This window comes from Mizuhopecten yessoensis, unplaced genomic scaffold (assembly GCF_002113885.1).
Source record: "Mizuhopecten yessoensis strain PY_sf001 unplaced genomic scaffold, ASM211388v2 scaffold1741, whole genome shotgun sequence".
Taxonomy (NCBI): domain Eukaryota; kingdom Metazoa; phylum Mollusca; class Bivalvia; order Pectinida; family Pectinidae; genus Mizuhopecten; species Mizuhopecten yessoensis.
In genome coordinates, this window is record NW_018404198.1 from 139,740 (window position 1) to 161,177 (window position 21,438).

General features: G+C 40.6%; 1 protein-coding gene and 1 long non-coding RNA gene across 10 annotated transcripts in view; one reads left to right on the forward strand and one right to left on the reverse strand.

Annotated features, from left to right (window-relative positions):
- The window catches only part of LOC110467281 (rho guanine nucleotide exchange factor 7-like), a 108,012-nt gene that overhangs the window by 64,609 nt on the left and 21,965 nt on the right, over positions 1 to 21,438 (reverse strand). For all 9 annotated transcript variants that reach the window (XM_021524372.1, XM_021524355.1, XM_021524347.1 and 6 more), the window contains exons 3-5: positions 4,840 to 4,963; positions 2,474 to 2,568; positions 184 to 278 (exon numbers count right to left, since the gene is read on the reverse strand). In XM_021524372.1, the coding sequence (XP_021380047.1) occupies positions 184 to 278; positions 2,474 to 2,568; positions 4,840 to 4,963 (314 nt within the window). The remainder of the gene's footprint in view (positions 1 to 183; positions 279 to 2,473; positions 2,569 to 4,839; positions 4,964 to 21,438) is intronic.
- LOC110467335 lies at positions 13,922 to 15,578 on the forward strand. The gene is made up of 3 exons (XR_002464841.1): positions 13,922 to 14,017; positions 14,637 to 14,713; positions 15,131 to 15,578. It is a non-coding gene; the product is annotated as an uncharacterized LOC110467335 (long non-coding RNA).

Sequence of the window (21,438 nt, forward strand, 5' to 3'; positions counted from 1 at the left end):
TGTTTCAATACATACATGGTAGAGCCCTGTATGGGCTGTATGTGTTTCAATATGTACATGGTAGAGCCCTGTATGGGCTGTATGTGTTTCAATACGTACGTGGTAGAGCCCTGTATGGGCTGTACGTGTTTCAATACATACATGGTAGAGCCCTGTATGGGCTGTATGTGTTTCAATACGTACATGGTAGAGCCCTGTATGGGCTGTATGTAAGTCTGTAGAACCATTGTCATCTCTTGTACATGGGTCTTCTCTGTGTCTATCACATTCTGAAGCACCTGTAGATAAAAACAATACAAATTGTAGTACAATAGCAAGGTTGTCAGAGTGACCTCCCTTGTGGTAACATTGCTATTTCTTCATTAAGTTTGGGTTGGATGATTTGTTCTAGGTTACCATTGAGTGGACATTTTTTATCAAACTTGATTTTTTTTAAAACAATAATGAAAAAAGTTTTATTAAATTATATCAGTCACTCCTTTATGACATGGATGGTTTCATGCTTGTGTTGTGTGTGTGGGAGGAAACTGCACTAACAAACTGTTGTTGTGGGGCAGGTGACACCATACCTTGTCATGTCTGACCAGGGTGTTGAGCCCCAGCTGTCTGGGAGGAAACTGCACTAACAAACTGTTGTTGTGGGGCAGGTGACACCATACCTTGTCATGTCTGACCAGGGTGTTGAACCCCAGCTGTCTGGGAGGAAGGCAAGTGCACCCAATCTGATCGATTTACCATTTTGAATTACTCTAGATCTGTTATTGAGTTTGCCCTCAGATCTTCGAGTATAAAGTTTAAGATCTGTTTGAGATTGGTAAGAAACAATCTGGCATGTATGTTACTTATACATCAAAACTTAAAGTAAGGATTCCATTTTTTTGTAACAGTCCAGAAATCTGCAGACAGAAATCAGCCATTCCCTATATAATCTGGTAATGAGCGTACTATATATTATCAAGGGTTTTTACCTATATAATCTGGTAATGAGCTACTATATATTATTAAGGGTTTTTACCTATATAATCTGGTAATGAGCTACTATATATGCGTCCGAGGTCAATATTGCTTACCTAGGTCGATAAAACCATGTATCAATCGAAATCACCATGCTATAATAGTTTTATTATTTTAATTGATTTTTTCAAAATTGAAGAAAAAAATGTAAAAAAATATAGTTTTCCAATTTTTTTTCATTTTTAATTAAATATCTGCAATAATCATTTAAATATTTGCAATAATCATTGATCAAATTTGGTTTTCCAATATTTTTTCAACATCCTCTGTTGATAGCTGAGCAAATCTAGTGCTGTCGTCTGCCATTTTTGTTGTTGCTAAACTCTTGATCACTACTGCGTTTGTCTTTGATAGGCAGTATCAAGCATCCAAGTGACTTCAGTGTTAATCTTGATCATTACTGTGTTTGTCTCCCATGGGGTGTTAATCAAGCATCTAAATGACTTCACAAAAATTCCAGAATCTATTTATAGCAGGTCAATAACACTTTTTCTACCAACTTTTTTGAACACCTGTTCCAGAATCTATTTATAGCAGGTCAATAACACTTGTTCTACCAACTTTTTTGAACACCTGCAAACCACTCAGGTTTATAACTACCTTTACAGGTGGTCACATGATGTTGTTTCAGCCNTTTCCATTTTTTTTGTCACAAATTTTAAAATTAACTAATCAAAAATATCAGAAAAATAACATTTTTTAATTAAATATCTGCAATAATCATTTAAATATCTGCAATAAGTGACTTCAGTGTTAATCTTGAGCAGTACTGTGTTTGTCTCCCATGAGGTGTTAATCAAGCATCTAAATGACTTCACAAAAATTCCAGAATCTATTTATAGCAGGTCAATAACACTTTTTCTACCAACTTTTTTGAACACCTGCAAACCACTCAGGTTTATAACTACTTTTACAGGTGGTCACATGATGTTGTTTCAGCCAATCAGAGTCACCTCAAAATCAATTAAAATAATAAATATTATTAAGGGTTTTGACCAATATAATCTGGTAATGAGCTACTATATATTATTAAGGGGTTTTACCTATATAATCTGGTAATGAGCTACTATATATTATCAAGGGTTTTTCAATAGTTAGGACAGTCACCATCCAGTAGGGGTCACCGATAAACAAAGTTATGAATTATTATACATAATAATAATGACAATGGCAATGTTAATAGTCAGGACGTGGCTTCAGCTCAATTAAATAATGATATAAACACCAACTGGATGTAGTGGCAATGCTATGGTAATGCATGCAACAGAAATATTATCGCCATGATGTGATTTAACCCTTTCCCCCCTATGTAACTTTAGTAAACTCTTCCATGCATTGATCTGGATGAGTCCATTATGGTCTGCAGTGGTGAAAGGGTTAAGGAAGGGATGCCACAAAATCAGTGTCTCAAAATGCTTTCTCCAAAATATATAAGGAAGAGATGTCCAAAAATACTTACAACGTTGTGATAGTACGGCATACTCTCTCGTTTAAACACCGGTACTTCTGCCGCTCCTTTCGGCGTTACTGACTGTCGTAACACACCCATCAGTTCTGTAACACAGAATCAGCATCACACCATTATACACACAGGCAAAAGGGGTCTTCACATACAAACTATATCTGGAAACTCTGAGAGTGTCACTCCAATCTTTTACTCTAGAACTTCACATCAGGACATAAATACATAATCATCACTTATCAACATATTCCAACTTATCTAACCCAAGAATCTGCTCACCAGAATGGAAAATGATAAATCTCACAGTTTTATTTCGGAAATCAAGATCCACATACACCAACAAGAACTCTATAACTTAACACAATAACCAGCATTGCCAAAAAGGACTTCATTATTGAGATTAAAAGAGAATAGAATCTTTCCCCTTTCCTGCTTTATCTCTGTTATAGCTGGAATCCTCCGTGACAAAACTCTGCAAACATATTTTCTATGTATTTCAGTATTTATTATAACATTTTTGATTTTGATTTTCTGTAATATGTAGTTAAGCTGACATGTTGATCACTAGACCTACTAGACATGCTGGTAGACTTGTATTAACCTGGATGGTAGGCTGACCTAGATGTCGGATTTCAGAAGATAAAACGTGCTAGATTATTAACATAATCTTCATTCTAGAACCAACCGGTGCCAACAGTTAGATTATAAGCTATTTCAGAATTACATAGTAAAAGCTGCAGATTCAAGATGGCCGTTTTTTACAACCTATATTTACAAATCAAAGTCTTCAGCGATAACAAAATGGCTGTTTCCTATAACCTAAACTCAAAGACTTCAATGATTCCAGGACATCCACTTTTTACAACCTGTATCAGCATTTCATAAGACTTTTTCAATAGATAGCTGTTTTTCCACAATTTTTATTTATAATTTGACGACTAAGTTAATCAGAGGTTGCATGTTTCTGTTTTGTCAGACAATAAAACGTTCCGGAGATAAGTAAGAGAGATTACTGAAGATAAGGTCACAGACATTTGGGACGTGGGTATGTTACAGGGAGGGTGATTCCTGTCTTATGACTGGGAACACCAGAAACTTCACAAGAGACAGTTATGATAATAAGTTTATTTCATGAGGCATATTTTAGTGTTCAATCGATTCACACAAAAAGGAAGTTACAAAATCAAAATATCTCATTAATATTAAATCAAGCAGATCATTAAGAAAACCAGTAAGGTTCAACCTGTTGAAAACGAATCACAAGGGGGACCTTTGGCATTTTGCTGTATGTAAAAAAAGACAATTGCTTGTAAAAGAAAACTATCACGACTTTGCTATATAACCAAACAATGTATCACTCCAAGCCAAATATGAAACAAAACGTTGACTATATCCTGATCTATCATCACCACATCACAACCTACCCCACCCCTCCACGTCCCCATATCAACCACTTAACCAGATCACAACCTACCCCACCCCTCCACGTCCCCATATCAACCACTTAACCAGATCACAACCTACCCCACCCCTCCACGTCCCCATATCAACCACTTAACCAGATCACAACCTACCCCACCCCTCCACGTCCCCATATCAACCACTTACCCAAATCATAACCCACCCCTCCACGTCCCCATATCTACCACTTAACCAAATCACACCCTACCCCTCCCCTCCACGTCCCCATATCTACCACTTAACCAAATCACAACCTTACCCTCCCCTCCAGGTCCCCGTATCAACCACTTACCCAAATCATAACCCTCCTCTTCACGTCCTCATATCTACCACTTTACCTAATCACAACCTTACCCTCCCCTCCAGGTCCCCATATCCACCGCTTAACCAAATCACAACCTACCCCTCCCCTCCACGTCCTCATATCCACCACTTAACCAAAGCACAACCTACCCCTCCTCTCCATATCCCCATATCCACCGCTTAACCAAATCACAACCTATCCCTCCCCTCCAGGTCCCCATATCTACCACTTTACCTAATCATAACCTATCCCACCCCTCCAGGTCCCCATATCCAACGTTTATCCAAACCACAACCTACCCCTCCCCTTCACATCCCCATATCCATCGCTTAACCAAATCACAACCTACCCCTCCCCTCCACATCCCCATATCCACCCCTTAACCAAATCACACCCTACCCCTCCCCTCCACATCCCCATATCCACCGCTTAACCAAATCACAACCTACCCCACCCCTCCACATCCCCATATCCACCACTTTAATCACATTGTAAGATCCCTCCCTCCACTCTGTCACACATACACCTTCTAACAAAATGAACAGACACATTTATTGTATCCCACCGCACACACCCTCCCAACATGTCCGATACTGACCTCCTTTGACCTCCTTGGTATAGTTGCTAGGGAACCACCCTGTTTTTCCATTCAGTGTTCCTTCCCACCAGCCTCCTTCCATGGTCTGGGTGACCGTCACAATGTCACCCTTCGAAAAGCACAACTGAAAGTACACAAGAAAACAACACAGGTTAAAAATGTTCTCAAGTCAAACACAACCACAACCTTATAATCTTTATGCTGTGATTTCATCCAGATTGGCTAAGCATAAATGTTATATCCTTTTTCTTCCTGAAATATACTTCTCTAAAATAGATACCAGTAATGTTGTCAAATTTCAGTCTCAGGATTGGCAGAGATTCTCATCGTATCGTATTTAAAATTACTTGCACCACCAAAAAGTCAGAAGAGAAATGTAATGTATTACTACTAGTAAAGAATGTTTTCTGTTTAGAATACTGCTGTACTGTAATTGCAACAAATTAATACTGATTGTCATTTTTCTCAGGCCATGAATGTCAGCCACACTTAGAAATACCAGTATGACCTGTTGGTAGAAGGAAATCAGTTCAATATTACTGTGTCAGTCAAAACAAATCCAGTGAATCTATCACAGATATTGCAAACATTTGCCGAACTTTCTTGTATAGTCAAAGTTGATTACCCAATGAACACAGTAAAAGCTTCGGAACATAAAAACAAATCTTTGTAAAGAAATGCAGACAAATGAACACAACAGGTCCTTGTATGGATCTTCAAAAATACAGGAACGAAATCATGTACAGAACTGAAGTCTTGCGATGTAGTTAGTCTTGTCTAAACGGTGTATTTGGCAATAAACTAATCACTCATTACATGTTGGTCACAATTACAATATAGGGGGAGACAAAAACACAGCCACTGAAGCGATGAGCCGTCACTTCTTTGTCTGCGATTCTGATTGTTGTTAGCATCCAATGTGACTTGAAAAGTACAAATTTATCAGTAATTAGTCTCAGGGCTGGTGAAACCATACAATAATATCAATCTTCAAACAGCAAGACGGTAACGCCGTGGCTTTGTTCACCGGTCGGTTGCCTCTCCCGATAGTGACACATCACAGTGGTGCCATCAAACACAACTAAAACAGATGTGGCCGCTAATTAGTCCTGAAATTAATTAGGATCATTACTCCATCTCACTAGGACAAAGATATGCAAAACAGGAATGTTAATAGCCAGTTTAGGGGGCCAAAACTTCATTGCCATTGGTTCTATCACATTTCTATTTCTTCATTCCCTTAAGAAATTTGTTTGATTTCCTTTATTTTTAACGAAATTCTCCTTTCGCAATGCAGGAGGGTTGTTGGTTTAAAAAACTGTTGCAAGCATTTGATCAGACACATTGTAGACGAGCCTGCTCAACATAAAACGCCTAGCATGGATTATTGACACTTTAGAGGCCACCATTTTCTCCTCTCCACAGTAGTCTACTATACATTAATACTCTGATATAATTAGGGAGCACATCTGTTAAGAGACAATTAAGAGCAAAAGTATAAAACTCTCAAAGAAGAAATAAGAACTCTCGAAAATATTTGATTTACAATTTGTCAAATATAGGTTTGCCATCGTAACAGGGAACACTTGATTCACATTTAATGCTTTCCTTCTGCCCTTCCCTAAACCTCATGTCATTCCTACTGAACTTGATCTGTTGCTTTCTTGCTTTCTTGCGGTGCCTCCCAGAATATCTATGTTATTCCCTACTAACAAAGTACACATGTTCTACCATTCCACTAAATGCAGAATAGAAATAGGTAAAAAAAAAAGGTAAGTAATGAATAAATGAATGATGATGACAATAAATACCATTAACTGTTTCCTAGGTGAAAAGTTGAAACATCAAGTACAAGTAAATAATTGATATCAATTTGTTTGGGAATCCTTCTTTTTACATTTTCGTCCAAAAATAACTTGTCATTGATCGCTATGAGTTTGTGGTATAATTTGTAGAACATTCCTGACAATTTGGCAGCAGAAGTGTTTACAGCTGTAAGTAAGGAACAGATGGTGGGGAGTTAATCACCAGTGTTAACATGTATCACCAGTGTTAACATGTATCACAAGTCATATGCTGTTTCTATTACAGAGTACTGTAATGTAAGGATGATATAAGCCCAGGCTTGGTATGGTAAAGTCCTTGCTGTGTATAAGCCATATAAAGGAATTAGGGCAGTGCTAAGTTTACCCTATTTCTCCAGGCCTTGAACCCCAGACATAATTGTTCTGGAGCAGGTAATACCAGAACGTCAAACACATGAATCCAAAATATTGTCCTTATTAAACACTTGAAACAGAAACATTTGGTTTTGCTCAAGTTAAAATCAGGTTTTATGGTCACTGAATGGTGTTTTTTTTGCCTGTTAGTTCTTCTAAACAAATCTTTCCAGTATTGACTTTGTCCCAGCCATTTGAGATTTTACAAAGGGTAAAAAATTGTCGATTATTTTGCAGGCACTCAAACCTTGGTTAAATTTCCTCTATGTTAAAGGACAGAATGGTTAAAACAAAACAGATGAGTTTTAATCTTTTACAGTTGTAATGGCCAGTATTTAGAGTTTTTAGACTACCGATTCAATCAACCATTTTCATCAATGGAATCCTATCATTTTGTTGTTGTTGTTGTTGGATTATTCAAAAACATATACCTGGTAAAAACCTTTTTATTTCAATTTCAATGACAGATTTACGTTTCAGATATTATCTACAGACAAAATACGGTAGTGAATGAGGACAGAATATAGCTTTAGACATTATTGATATCGCTCTGCCTTATCCCGAGTGCTACCCTACATATAACTCTTAACAGTGATACTAATACGATGGCCCTCGAGGTGTTGTCTGTTACCATTAACAGAGCACAACATATAACACTTTACAAGGAATTACATCAAAGTCTCCAGTTTTGATATAACATTCTTGTTAGCTTGAAGAATTTTTCAAAATGTATCTTTAGTTCCCAAACGGAAAAGTCAAAAACTCTTCCCAAAAAATATCCCCAAATATTTCAGTTTAAACAAATGAGAATGCAGTAATTTTTTTTGAAAGCATACTTGCCAACTCTCCCTGTTTAGGAGAGAGAATCCCGATTTTTGGGCCCCAAAAAAATACTCCTATTTTCAAAGAACTGATAATTTCATCTGAAAGAATAGCTCAAAAGAAGACATTAGGCGTAACAAATATCAATTATTAGTAAAAGCTAACCAACCCTGAAAGGCCCACAAAGTAATTACCCCTCAGTATTACTACATCCACAATCCCAAACACATTCAACACCCCGTTACATAACAGCCTAACGTTTTTATCAGGCTAACGTTGGCCGGCAGTGAAATCTGGGAAATCTATTTACAGACAATTTGGTAAATACGGAATCAGCGATGTGAGCGTAATGGCCTAAGTTGTAGGTAACAGATCACTCTGCCTGGTTTGTTAAAAGCTGGATTAGCTTCAACAAGTTATTTACGCAAAATACAAAAAGGATTTCTTTTTCAAATGTATCTTCATATGTTCTGCTGATGATCAACTTAAAATCTGATTACATAATTTCAAGTGTCAAACTTCAATTATTTTCAAAATGTAAAAGGAAAAATTTGCATGAAACTTCAGCCATTAAGCTGATAAGTGTTTGAACTCCTGGACTCGTGAGCAGCAGCAGCCGAAGCTGGATGGGAAAAACAAGTTTATATCTTTTACTCCCCGATCAATACACAGGTGCTTTCAATTAAATACATAAAAATACCGATTAGGAGAGATGTTCTACAACAATGCCTAATATCTTCAGGTTTCCTCACAAGTCAGATAGAAACGAGCTCAAGTAATCCATCTTCCAGCTACTAGCGTTAGTGTATCCACCTGGAGAACGGCCAATTTCAACTTACAAATGAGTATTTTTAATGTGGCATCAACTAACGACTCTAGTATCTGTCAGCCTCTGAAGCTTTTGTATTTAATGAACAAGATTAATTTACATGCAATATCTATGTCAGAGTTAAGTGATCACAGACTTAACCATAGGTATATGTATCCACGCTATCAACCTCTCTGTAGGCAGTAGCTTTGTATTCATGCTATCTACCTCTCTGTAGGCAGAAGCTTTGTATTCATGCTATCTACCTCTCTGTAGGCAGAAGCTTTGTATTCATGCTATCTACCTCTCTGTAGGCAGAAGCTTTGTAATAGGAAACAGGAAACATGTTACAAAAGCAGTGGTGATCCAGCTGTAGTACTGAATTTGTATTGCTTCAGGAATACACTCAAAGTGTGTCAATTTCCTTAAAAAATAAGTTTTTGCACCTTTTTTTTTCATTTGCAACATTCCCCTATCCCCCAAACCTAGCCACATTTTGAACCCCAAACCCCTCCTTTCTTTGGATCCAGACACTATGAAGCAAATTTTTCCAATGTTGGAACAATACAAGACTTGACAAAAATGAGAAACTTTTTGAATGATTTCAAGAACTATTGAACTTTGTTTTTGATCGTTTTTGATGTTTAGAAGTGCCAAGATGTTATTAACAATGAAATAATACAATATGCTTCCCCTTACATCTACTGAAATGACACACTTATACAGCTAAACAATGATTACCTGGCTGATCAATCATCTTGATGATCTCTCTGTTAGTAAACAACCTTTCAGACAATCTCTCAAGTACTTCAGCGCTCCAGACAGATTCCCAGATACCAACAAGCCAGTCTCCATCCAAGAACGTTCACACAACTACTGTTTTACCAGGAGTCTATAATATTTTACTTCATGACTAAAATTTGATATGACACCATCAAGTTGTTATCTTAAAACAATCCTCCCTGGCACCACAACTAGGGCCTTTTATCACTGAGAGGTCATTAAGCCTTGGGGGTCAAACCACATCCCTGCAGCATCAGGACCAGTGGTGAGGTCACAGTAACCCAGGTTACCTAGTAATACATGTACACCTATTAGATATCTCATTTTAAAGTTTGAATGATGAAAAACAAACTTTGTCTGGCATTTTTTACTGCAGGCAGTAAGTCCAAACAAAGTGTTTCCAGTATCATCATTCAACATGTGTAGAATCCATGATACATGTATTGTATATTTTTTTCTTCATCAAACTGATAAAAACAACACATTTTCTCAATGTCCAGTTCTAAATGAAGTCAATTAGTCCAGAATTTCTGTTAACTTTTCACAAATGTTTTCAATTAAATAACTCATTAACACAAAAACACATTTTTGAAAATTAATTTCTCTAAAGAAGTTTCATTCTACATTTCAATATTTTGAAAATATACCAGATGAATCATTTCAATCAGATAAGTAGGTTGTAAACATCAGGCCCAAAGTTCCCAAATCTGTCATACATGATGAGTTACCCTCGCATGTTTATCCCTACCAACATAAACAGAGGATAGGTTAGGCCAACAAAACAAATTCTTATGTTTTCAATCTCTACTGTGAAAAAAAGGCAATGTAAACGATTTTAAAAACAAATACCAAAGTTATACATACATATTATAGACAATGTTCCAGAAATGGTAATACAGGCCAGGAAGGGAATGTACCTCAGCATCAATATATAGAGACAGCAAGGCCAGGAAGGGGATGTACCTCAGCATCAAAATATAGAGACAGCAAGGCCAGGAAGGGAATGTACTTCAGCATCAATATACAGAGACAGCAAGACCAGGAAGGGGACGTACCTCAGCATCAAAATACAGAGACAGCAAGGCCAGGAAGGGAATGTACTTCAGCATCAATATACAGAGACAGCTAGGCCAGGAAGGGGATGTACCTCAGCATCAAAATATAGAGACAGCAAGGCCAGGAAGGGAATGTACCTCAGCATCAATATATAGAGACAGCAAGGCCAGGAAGGGAATGTACCTCAACATCAATATACAGAGACAGCAAGGCCAGGAAGGGACTGTACCTCAGCATCAATATATAGAGACAGCAAGGCCAGGAAGGGAATGTACCTCAACATCAATATACAGAGACAGCAAGGCCAGGAAGGGGACGTACCTAAGCATCAATATACAGAGACAGCAAGGCCAGGAAGGGAATGTACCTCAACATCAATATACAGAGACAGCAAGGCCAGGAAGGGAATGTACTTCAGCATCAATATACAGAGACAGCTAGGCCAGGAAGGGGATGTACCTCAGCATCAAAATACAGAGACAGCAAGGGCAGGAAGGGAATGTACTTCAGCATCAATATACAGAGACAGCTAGGCCAGGAAGGGGATGTACCTCAGCATCAATATACAGAGACAACAAGGCCAGGGAGGGAATATACCTCAGCATCAATATACAGAGACAGCAAGGCCAGGAAGAGAATGTACCTCAGCATCAATATACAGACACAGCAAGGCCAGGAAGGGAATGTACCTCAGCATCAATATACTGAGACAGCAAGGCCAGGAAGGGGATTTACCTCAGCATCAAAATACAGAGACAGCAAGGCCAGGAATGGAATGTACCTCAGCATCAATATACAGAGACAGCCAGGCCACGAAGGGGATGTACCTCAGCATCAAAATACAGAGACAGCAAGGGCAGGAAGGGAATGTACTTCAGCATCAATATACAGAGACAGCTAGGCCAGGAAGGGGATGTACCTCAGCATCAATATATAGAGACAGCAAGGCCAGGAAGGGGATGTACCTCAGCATCAATATACAGAGACAGCAATGCCAGGAAGGGGACGTACCTCAGGATCAATATACAGAGACAGCAAGGCCAGGAAGGGGACGTACCTAAGCATCAATATACAGAGACAGCAAGGCCAGGAAGGGGATGTACCTCAGCATCAATATACAGAGACAGCAATGCCAGGAAGGGACTGTACCTCAGCATCAATATACAGAGACAGCAAGACCAGGAAGGGGACGTACCTCAGCATCAAAATACAGAGACAGCAAGGCCGGGAATGGAATGTACCTGAGCATCAATATACAGAGACAGCAAGGCCAGGAAGAGAATGTACCTCAGCATCAATATACAGAGACAGCAAGACCAGGAAGAGAATGTACCTCCGCATCAATATACAGACACAGCAAGGCCAGGAAGGGGATGTACCTCAGCATCAATATACAGAGACAACAAGGCCAGGGACGGAATATACCTCAGCATCAATATACAGACACAGCAAGGCCAGGAAGGGAATGTACCTCAGCATCAATATACAGAGACAACAAGGCCAGGGAGGGAATATACCTCAGCATCAATATACAGACACAGCAAGGCCAGGAAGGGAATGTACCTCAGCATCAGTATACAGAGACAGCAAGGCCAGAAAAGGAATGCACCTCAGCATCAATATACAGAGACAGCAATGCCAGGAAGGGACTGTACCTCAGCATCAATATATAGAGACAGCAAGGCCAGGAAGGGAATGTACCTCAGCATCAACATACAGAGACAACAAGAATAACAGCTTTCAATCCTGATGGATATAAACTGAGAATTTTTTATTTATCTACCTCTTTCCTTCTCATTCCCAGCAAAAAGATTCTGTAAGGATCTGAGCAAACAACAAAACTATTTCTACAAAGGACCATTGTTCCTGTAAGTCACCATAAATCATTTTCTGCATACACATCTCAGTCATACTGTAATTTTGACCCAAATGAAGAGTTTTGTCAAAATCTTTTCAACACTTCAATAGTTAGAGATGAACAAGTGCAGGGCTTTACCTAGACTGGCTATCAGCCCCTAAGTTTTTATGAAGAATTTCTCAACTGCATTTTACTACTAGCTTATCTTCCCCTAGTTTAGAACTTTAGAATCAGACATCCAAGTGATCAAATTTATTAGAGTAAAAAGATATTCTAGATGATTTAATATCTATATAACATTCTAGAGACAGGGGGCAGTCTAGGCATTACCACATCACTGTTTATGTTAGACTGTCCATACATTGTAAACTACAGACACTTTAACTTCATTGTCATCGTATAGTAAGTAGCCACTGCGAGGAATGTTGCTTTACATATATTATCAGCAATAACATGGCAAAATACCAAGACACTTATCAACATTCCAGCCTGTTTTCACCCCTGTATCTCAAAACATATCCTCAACAACCCTTGGAGGCAGAAATAAAATTTTCAATTTAGATATTTTGACATTTGTTCTGGGTGTTAAATTGTTTACTTGTGATGGTTACACTCCTGGTGTTGTGAAGTCTTGTTGAGAACAAAGTAGGGTAATAGTCTAACAGAGGTAGGAGTGTTCTGGAGTGGAAATGATGGGAAGTGGCTTAAAGTGGGACAGAGTAAGTAACAAAGAAAGTGTTGAGGATGGGAGAGAGACAAGAGTGTAAGAGGGTTATTGTGTGGGTAGGGGGGGGGAAAGATAGGGTGTAAGAGGGTAAGTGTGTGGGTAGGAGAGGAGACAGGGTGTAAGAGGGTGAGTGTGTGGGTAGGGGAGGAGACAGGGTTTGATAGGGCTAGTGTGTGGGAAGGGGGGGGGGGGGGGGGGGGGGGGAGAGGGGGTGTAGGAGGGTGGGGGTGTGGGTGGGGGGGGAGACAGGGTGTAAGAGGGTGAGTGTGTGGGTAGGGGGGGAGACAGGGGGTAAGAGGGTTATTGTGTGGGTAGGGGGGGGGGGAGACAGGGTGTAAGAGGGTTAGTGTGTGGGTAGGAGAGGAGACAGGGTGTAAGATGGTTAGTGTGTGTGTGGGGGGGGAGACAGGGTGTAAGAGGGTTATTGTGTGGGAAGGGGGGGGGAGACAGGGTGTAAGAGGGTTATTGTGTGGGTAGGGGAGGAGACAGGGTGTAAGAGGGTAAGTGTGTGGGTAGGGGTGGGGGAGACAGGGTGTAAGAGGGTTATTGTGGGGGAAGGGGGGGGGAGACAGGGTGTAAGAGGGTTATTGTGGGGGAAGGGGGGGGGAGACAGGGTGTAAGAGGGTTATTGTGTGGGTAGGGGAGGAGACAGGGTGTAAGCGGGTAAGTGTGTGGGTAGGGGTGGGGGAGACAGGGTGTAAGAGGGTTATTGTGTGGGAAGGGGGGGGGAGACAGGGTGTAAGAGGGTTATTGTGGGGGAAGGGGGGGGGAGACAGGGTGTAAGAGGGTTATTGTGTGGGTAGGGGAGGAGACAGGGGGTAAGAGGGAGAGTGTGTGGGTAGGGGAGGAGACAGAATGTAAAAGGGTTAGTGTATGGGTAGGGGAAGAGACAGGGTGTAAGAGGGGTAGTGTATGGGTAGGGGAGGAGACAGGGGGTAAGAGGGTTAGTGTGTGGGTAGGGGAGGAGACAGGGTGCCAGCGGGTTAGTGTGTGGGGAGGGGAGGAGACAGGGTGTCAGAGGGATAGTGTGTGGGTAGGGGAGGAGACAGGGTGTCGGAGGGTTAGTGTGTGGGTAGGGGAGGAGACAGGGCGTAAGAGGGTTAGTGTGTGGGTAGGGGAGGAGACAGGGTGTAACAGGGTTAGTGTATGGGTAGGGGAAGAGACAGAATGTAAGAGGGTTAGTGTGTGGGTAGGGGAGGAGACGGGGTGTAAGAGGGTTAGTGTATGGGTAGGGGAAGAGGCAGAATGTAAGAGGGTTAGTGTGTGGGTAGGGGAGGAGACGGGGTGTAAGAGGGTTAGTGTATGGGTAGGGGAGGAGACAGGGGGTAAGAGGGAGAGTGTGTGGGTAGGGGAGGAGACAGAATGTAAGAGGGTTAGTGTATGGGTAGGGGAGGAGACAGGGGGTAAGAGGGTTAGTGTGTGGGTAGGGGAGGAGACGGGGTGTAAGAGGGTTAGTGTATGGGTAGGGGAAGAGGCAGAATGTAAGAGGGTTAGTGTGTGGGTAGGGGAGGAGACAGACAGCAGTTAGTGTGTGGGTAGGGGGGGAGACAGGGTGTAAGAGGGTTAGTGTGTGGGTAGGGGAAGGGACAGGGTGTAAGAGGGTTAGTGTGTGGGTAGGGGCGGAGACAGACAGCAGTGGTCAGGGAAAGAAATGAGTGAGGCATAGCATAGGAGTGAAGTGGAGGGAAAAGTGAGAGAAAGGAAAAGGATACTACAGGGGAAGAAAACAGAAGATGTATAGAGGGGAATGGGCATGGAGAAAAACAAAGAAGGAAAGAGTAAAGAAGAAGGAAAGTGTAAGGGGAGGAGACAGAATGTAAGAGGGTTAGTGTGTGGGTAGGGGAGGAGACAGGGAGTCAGAGGGATAGTGTGTGGGTAGGGGAGGAGACAGGGTGTGAGAGGGTTAGTGTGTGGGTAGGGGAGGAGACGGGGTGTAAGAGGGTTAGTGTATGGGTAGGGGAAGAGACAGAATGTAAGAGGGTTAGTGTGTGGGTAGGGGAGGAGACAGAATGTAAGAGGTTAGTGTATGGGTAGGGGAAGAGACAGGGTGTAAGAGGGGTAGTGTATGGGTAGGGGAGGAGACAGGGGGTAAGAGGGAGAGTGTGTGGGTAGGGGAGGAGACAGAATGTAAGAGGGTTAGTGTATGGGTAGGGGAGGAGACAGGGTGTAAGAGGGTTAGTGTGTGGGAAGGGGAGGAGACAGGGTGTAAGAGGGTTAGTGGGTGGGTAGGGGAGGAGACAGGGTGTAAGAGGGTTAGTGTGTGGGTAGGGGAGGAGACAGACAGCAGTGGTCAGGGAAAGAAATGAGTGAGGAATAGCATAGGAGTGAAGTGGAGGGAAAAGTGAGAGAAAGGAAAAGGATACTACAGGGGAAGAAAACAGAAGATGTATAGAGGGGAATGGGCATGGAGAAAAACAAAGAAGGAAAGAGTAAAGAAGAAGGAAAGTGTATGGAAGGGGAAGAATGGAGAGAATGTGAAGAAATAAATAATAGGGAGCCAAAATCAGATAAGCTCCCTGTACAAATGATGAGCTGTAGCCACTTCACACATCAGCTGATCCACACCTAACATTGTCATCTTAATCTACCGCATATTTTTCCTTTAATAGTTTCTTTTCAAATCCAAATTTTTTTTGTTCTGCATATATTATTTTATTTTATTACATCCAGATATATTTGTTGTATTCAGATAGATGTCATTAGTTTCCCTATAGACCAGTAACAGAAATCTATGCCAGCCTATAGTGATGCTTGTGAGACTTTGTATAAAAGGAACTGACCATATCATCAGTCTGCTACTCAGATACACTGATAATGAGGTGAGGCTGTCCAGCTGTCTGGCCGAAAGTCTCAATCACAACACTCAAACATTCCCTCCAGCCCAGGGTACTAGCTCCCCATCATACACAGAATTCTGTATTGTTTATATACACAGTGTCTAAGGCTGACTCGTCCAATCCAGATTTTTGTCTACACTCACCAAAGACTCTGGTTCTGACAATGACGATGTGTTTAACGAGAAACTTGTTTTGTCTCCCCTTATTAGCCAATAGACAAACTTTGGTATAAAAAATTAAGTAAGGGCCATATCTCTTTATATAGTGGGATACGAAACCTGAGTTAAGAATGCAACACTCTTACTACCCAAGATACATATATAGCAAGTTTGGTCAACGTAGGTGAAATAACATGGAAGTTATACCGTGGACAAACTTTGGTATTAAAAATAAACCAAGGGCAATAACTCTGTATATGGGTGGGGCACGAGACCTAATTCCAGTGCACTGCACACCTTCTGTGGATGATGCAGGTATACTTCAAGTTTGAATAAGATATCTATAACGGTTAAGAAGTTATGACATGGACAAACTTCGGTATTAAAAATAAACAAAGGGCCATAACTCTGTATATAGTGGGGCACAAAATCTGATTTCAGTGCGAGAGATTTCGCCATCCCAAGATACATAAGTATGGTCAGTTTGGTCAAGGTAGGTGAAATAACATGGAAATTATGCTATGGACAAACTATGTTATTAAAAATAAACAAAGGGCCATAACTCTGCATATAGTGGGGTACGAGACCTAATTCCAGTGCACTGCACACCTTCTGTGGGTGATGCAGGTACACTTAAAGTTTGATCAAGATAACGTCGACGGTTTAAAATTTAGGGGCGGGACAAGAAATTACCGAAAATGTTGCACTTATTTGACCTTGAGGTAAAGGTCACAGTGACCTAATTCCAGTGTACTGCACACCTTCTGTGTGTGATGCATGCATACCTAAAGTTCATCAATATATCTTTAACGGTTTAAAAGTTATGGCCCGGACAAGTTACGATTAGAAGAACCAGAAGAACCAGAAGAAGAACCAGAAGAACAAGAAGGACCAGTACTAATACAATATGTCTGCCTTCATTTGAAGGAGAGACATAGTAAGCAGACTGACATCAAGAACTCTGTACAAACCAACTATTTTATCTAAATTTTATCTAGATCAGCAGGCTACGCTGTATTGAGGGGGCAGCTTAGACAGAAACTGTTAAAAATTGTTAATCCTAGATTATGTGAAGAAAAAAGATTTCATTGTTGTGTTGTGTTTTTGAGACAAGCGAGTCAGTATTATGTGACTGGTTGGGATATCTCTTGCGGTATTCTTGTCTCAGTGCCAATTCCCCAGTGTAGCTCCAACCTTATAAGGTGCTATAAGGACTGAAAACCTGAATAAGCCATCAATTCATGGATGAAAATGCTGCAATATTGTCCCCCTTCCCTTGTAAAAAGAAGGTAGATATATACTATCCCGTCTGAATGGGATACCATCATCACCTTGCCTTTTTATTGAGTCTGGGGTCTATGTGATAGGTGAGGGACATTTGAGTAGATCGACAGCTGCCAGTTAATAGAGGTATTTTTATGTATCACAAGATAGCTGGTCTGGTGGTAGTAACAGGAATCCCTGTGTGTAGTAGCAGAATCCGTGTGTAGTACATGATAACATGTGTACTGTGTTATCAGTAGTAAGTTCTCCGTGTTTACCCATTTAGCTACCATTGAGAAAGTCCAGAGCTTATCAAACCCACGACAGTCATCATCCAGCATCAACACATTGGACCCCTAACAGTAAAATTTAAACTAGCTGACATGGAAATACAACCGATTATTGTTTTAGATGTGAGCAATTCTATCAAATCCACAAACAAAAAATACAGAAAGTCAGAAAAATATGCTGAAAGTCAGAAAAATAGAAATAGTGAGTGTTGTCAGTTTATAGAACCTTATATATACACTACATCATATGTGACAGTCTTAGTTATGTGTGACTGACAGAAATAATTTACTTTTTCAGGCAGGGGCAGAAAAATTAAGCAACTTCCTGAATTGGGGCAACTCATATGAATTTCAGGCTTGGTCAATCGCTCAAACTTCACATAATTGCCCTGGGGTAGAATTGTTGTGCTCATTTATAGATAAGTAAGGTAAATTTGAATGAATGCCTTCTTGTCCTGCGTAAATGTTTTGAACATTATTTTTATAACCCTAAATTGGATGTTTCTTGACAAACCTTTATCATATACTTATATACACAGTTTGGGTTACAGACAGGTTAACTCAGCCCCTTTAGTCTGTAAAACTACTCTTTTTGTTTATACAGTTAGGTTACCAAGGGTTAAACTAATATCAGTACCGTATTTAACCCAACAATCAGCCTGAAAGCTAAGCAACATGGAATCATTAGAATCACAAAAGAATTTTCCAAAACTCTTAAAAATAGCCATGAGAGATACTTTTTTTCCAAACAAATCCATTAATCATAGTGAAGGGATGGGATGCCTGGACCAGAAAAAGGATATGGGTGCTTATTAGATCAAATATAGTATAAGTTGTTAGTATAGAGTAACCAGGGAGTATTTACCTAGACACACAGGGGTCACACTTATCTCTGCCAGGTCAGGTGCTGAGACCCAGCCTTTGAAGACTGATGGATTGGGATGATGAAGATTCTGCTCAGTCAATCAAGCCCCAGTTCTATCTATCTGCTGTTAGCTCAGCATGTGTTTCCCCCTGTACTACACCAGTACCGCCCTGTACAGAGGAAATCAGGTGGAAAACTAGCACTACATCACCAAACACACAGTCAAAACTACTTGTTCTTTGCATTCCATTGACCCTTGTTACTAAACTACCAAGTATATAATATAAACATGTAAAGAGATTGGACCTATATCTGCTTTAATACATAATTTCATGCATTTCTGCTTTTTTCAACGAATTTTCATCATTTTAAAAAAAAAGAAATTCTGACTAAATTTCACAAACTGTAAAAGAAGCAGGCTAAAATATTCTTCTCAATTTTTTTTTTTCGTGTGTTTAATGCACTTATTCCTGGAACTTTATATAGCAGCAATATTTTACTAATTTAAATCTTAAAAAGATGGGTCAAATCTGTGCTATGAGACCACCCATGTAAATTCAAAAGTGGTCTCTGAACAGAGATGGTGTCTACATGTACATTGTAGTCGTATAAACAGTAAACAGCATTGTGTGGGTGAGAGATTGGAGTCTGTAATGGTTTAGTGAGAGAGTGGAGTCTGTAATGGTTGGGTGAGAGAGTGGAGTTTGTAAAGGTTGGGTGAGAGAGTGGAGTCTGTAAAGGTTGGGTGAGAGATTGGAGTCTATTATGGTTGGGTGAGAGAGGGGAGTCTGTAATGGTTGGGTGAGAGGGTGGAGGCTGTAATGGTTGGGGGAGAGATTGGAGTCTATAATGGTTGGGTGAGAGAGTAGAGTCTGTAATGGTTGGGTGAGAGATTGGAGTCTGTAATGGTTGGGTGAGAGGGTGGAGGCTGTAATGGTTGGGGGAGAGATTGGAGTCTATAATGGTTGGGTGAGAGAGTAGAGTCTGTAATGGTTGGGTGAGAGAGGGGAGTCTGTAATGGTTGGGTGAGAGGGTGGAGGCTGTAATGGTTGGGGGAGAGATTGGAGTCTATAATGGTTGGGTGAGAGAGGGGAGTCTGTAATGGTTGGGTGAGAGGGTGGAGGCTGTAATGGTTGGGGGAGAGATTGGAGTCTATAATGGTTGGGTGAGAGAGTGGAGTCTGTAAAGGTTGGGTGAGAGATTGGAGTCTATTATGGTTGGGTGAGAGAGTGGAGTCTGTAATGTTTTAGTAAGAGAGTGGAGACTGTAATGGTTGGGTGAGAGAGTGGAATCTGTAATGGTTGGGTGAGAGAGGGGAGTCTATTATGGTTGGGTGAGAGAGGGGAGTCTATTATGGTTGGGTGAGAGAGGGGAGTCTGTAATGGTTGGGTGAGAGTTTGGAGTCTATAATGGTTGGGTGAGAGAGAGGAGGCTGTAATGGTTGGGTGAGAGAGTGGAATCTGTAATGGTTGGGTGAGAGAGTGTAGTTTGTAATGGTTGGGTGAGAGAGGGGAGTCTGTAATGGTTGGGTGAGAGAGGGGAGTCTGTAATGGTTGGGTGAGAGTTTGGAGTCTATAATGGTTGGGTGAGAGAGTGGAGTCTGTAATGGTTGGGTGAGAGAGTGGAGTCTGTAATGGTGTTTACAGTCCACAGAAGACTGTTTACTAGTATAGGGTTGGTCTCTTCACCAGATTCCAATGTACATGTTTTACAGTCTGGTAAACTAAGTGAAAGTTGTCCTTTCCTTTCACCGTAAACAAATAAACTAAATCATGGTGTACAGTTCCAGTTTTAGAATACCAGCCCACCGCCAAGTTGATTTTGAAGTTCTGCTAGAGTGACCTTTATTTTCATAGAAAATATTGAAAGTTTTCACTAGGCCCAACACACAATCTACTAGCCCCAGGTGTTGGGAGAGTGGAAGTGTACATCCCTGAAATCATTTGTATCTTCTGAGTTTAAATACCTGTGTAAATAACATGTTCTGTTTGACACACCTTTGGGTCTGATTCTGAAGGCAAATCAAATTAAACTTCAGTTTCTGGTAACAGATGGGGAAAAATAGTATATGGTATCTGAACTTAAGCCTATTTAATTTTGCTTATATTTCTCTATCAGCTGTATATTCTGACTTTAAGATGCTTCTTCAAAATGTATATGCACCCTCAGGTAATTTTTGAAATGAAGGTAGCACAAGTATAGCTAAAAAAAAGGACCTCAACCCAAAGTCAGTGAAGTGGAAAATATAGGTCACAGTGACCTACATTTGATATATTGTTGTATTCCAGAAAATATATTTACATAAGAAGTTTAATGACTGTTTGAGTATTTAGAGAAATGGAACTAAACAGACTCTAACCAAGATGTCACAGACCAATGGACAGAAAACACATCCTCTAACCAAGATGTCACACGGAGCAATGGACAGAAAATACAGACTCTAAACAAGATGTCACACAGACCAATGGGCAGAAAACACATACTCTAACCAAGATGTCACACAGACCAATGGACAGAAAATACAGACTCTAAACAAGATGTCACACAGACCAATGGACAGAAAACACATACTCTAACCAAGATGTCACACAGACAGGGATCGACACTAACGGTAGACCGGAGGACCGGGTCCACCAAAATCTTGGACGGTCCACTTAATCTCCAAAGCTGGTAGACCGCCGGTCCACCACATATTACTTGATAAGTGTATATATATTTGAGAATGTTGTTCAGAAATATATTAATAAAGACTTTATTTACTTCGCCAGCGAGCCGTAAAATCCCATCTGGTTAAAAAATGTATCGTATTTTCGTGTTGTTAAACCGCTAAAAGTTGTCGTTATCATTCTTGGACGAGTGAAGTGCGTGAATCCGCTTGCGGTAAGTCGGAATCCTTTCAGCGTTTGAGTCGCT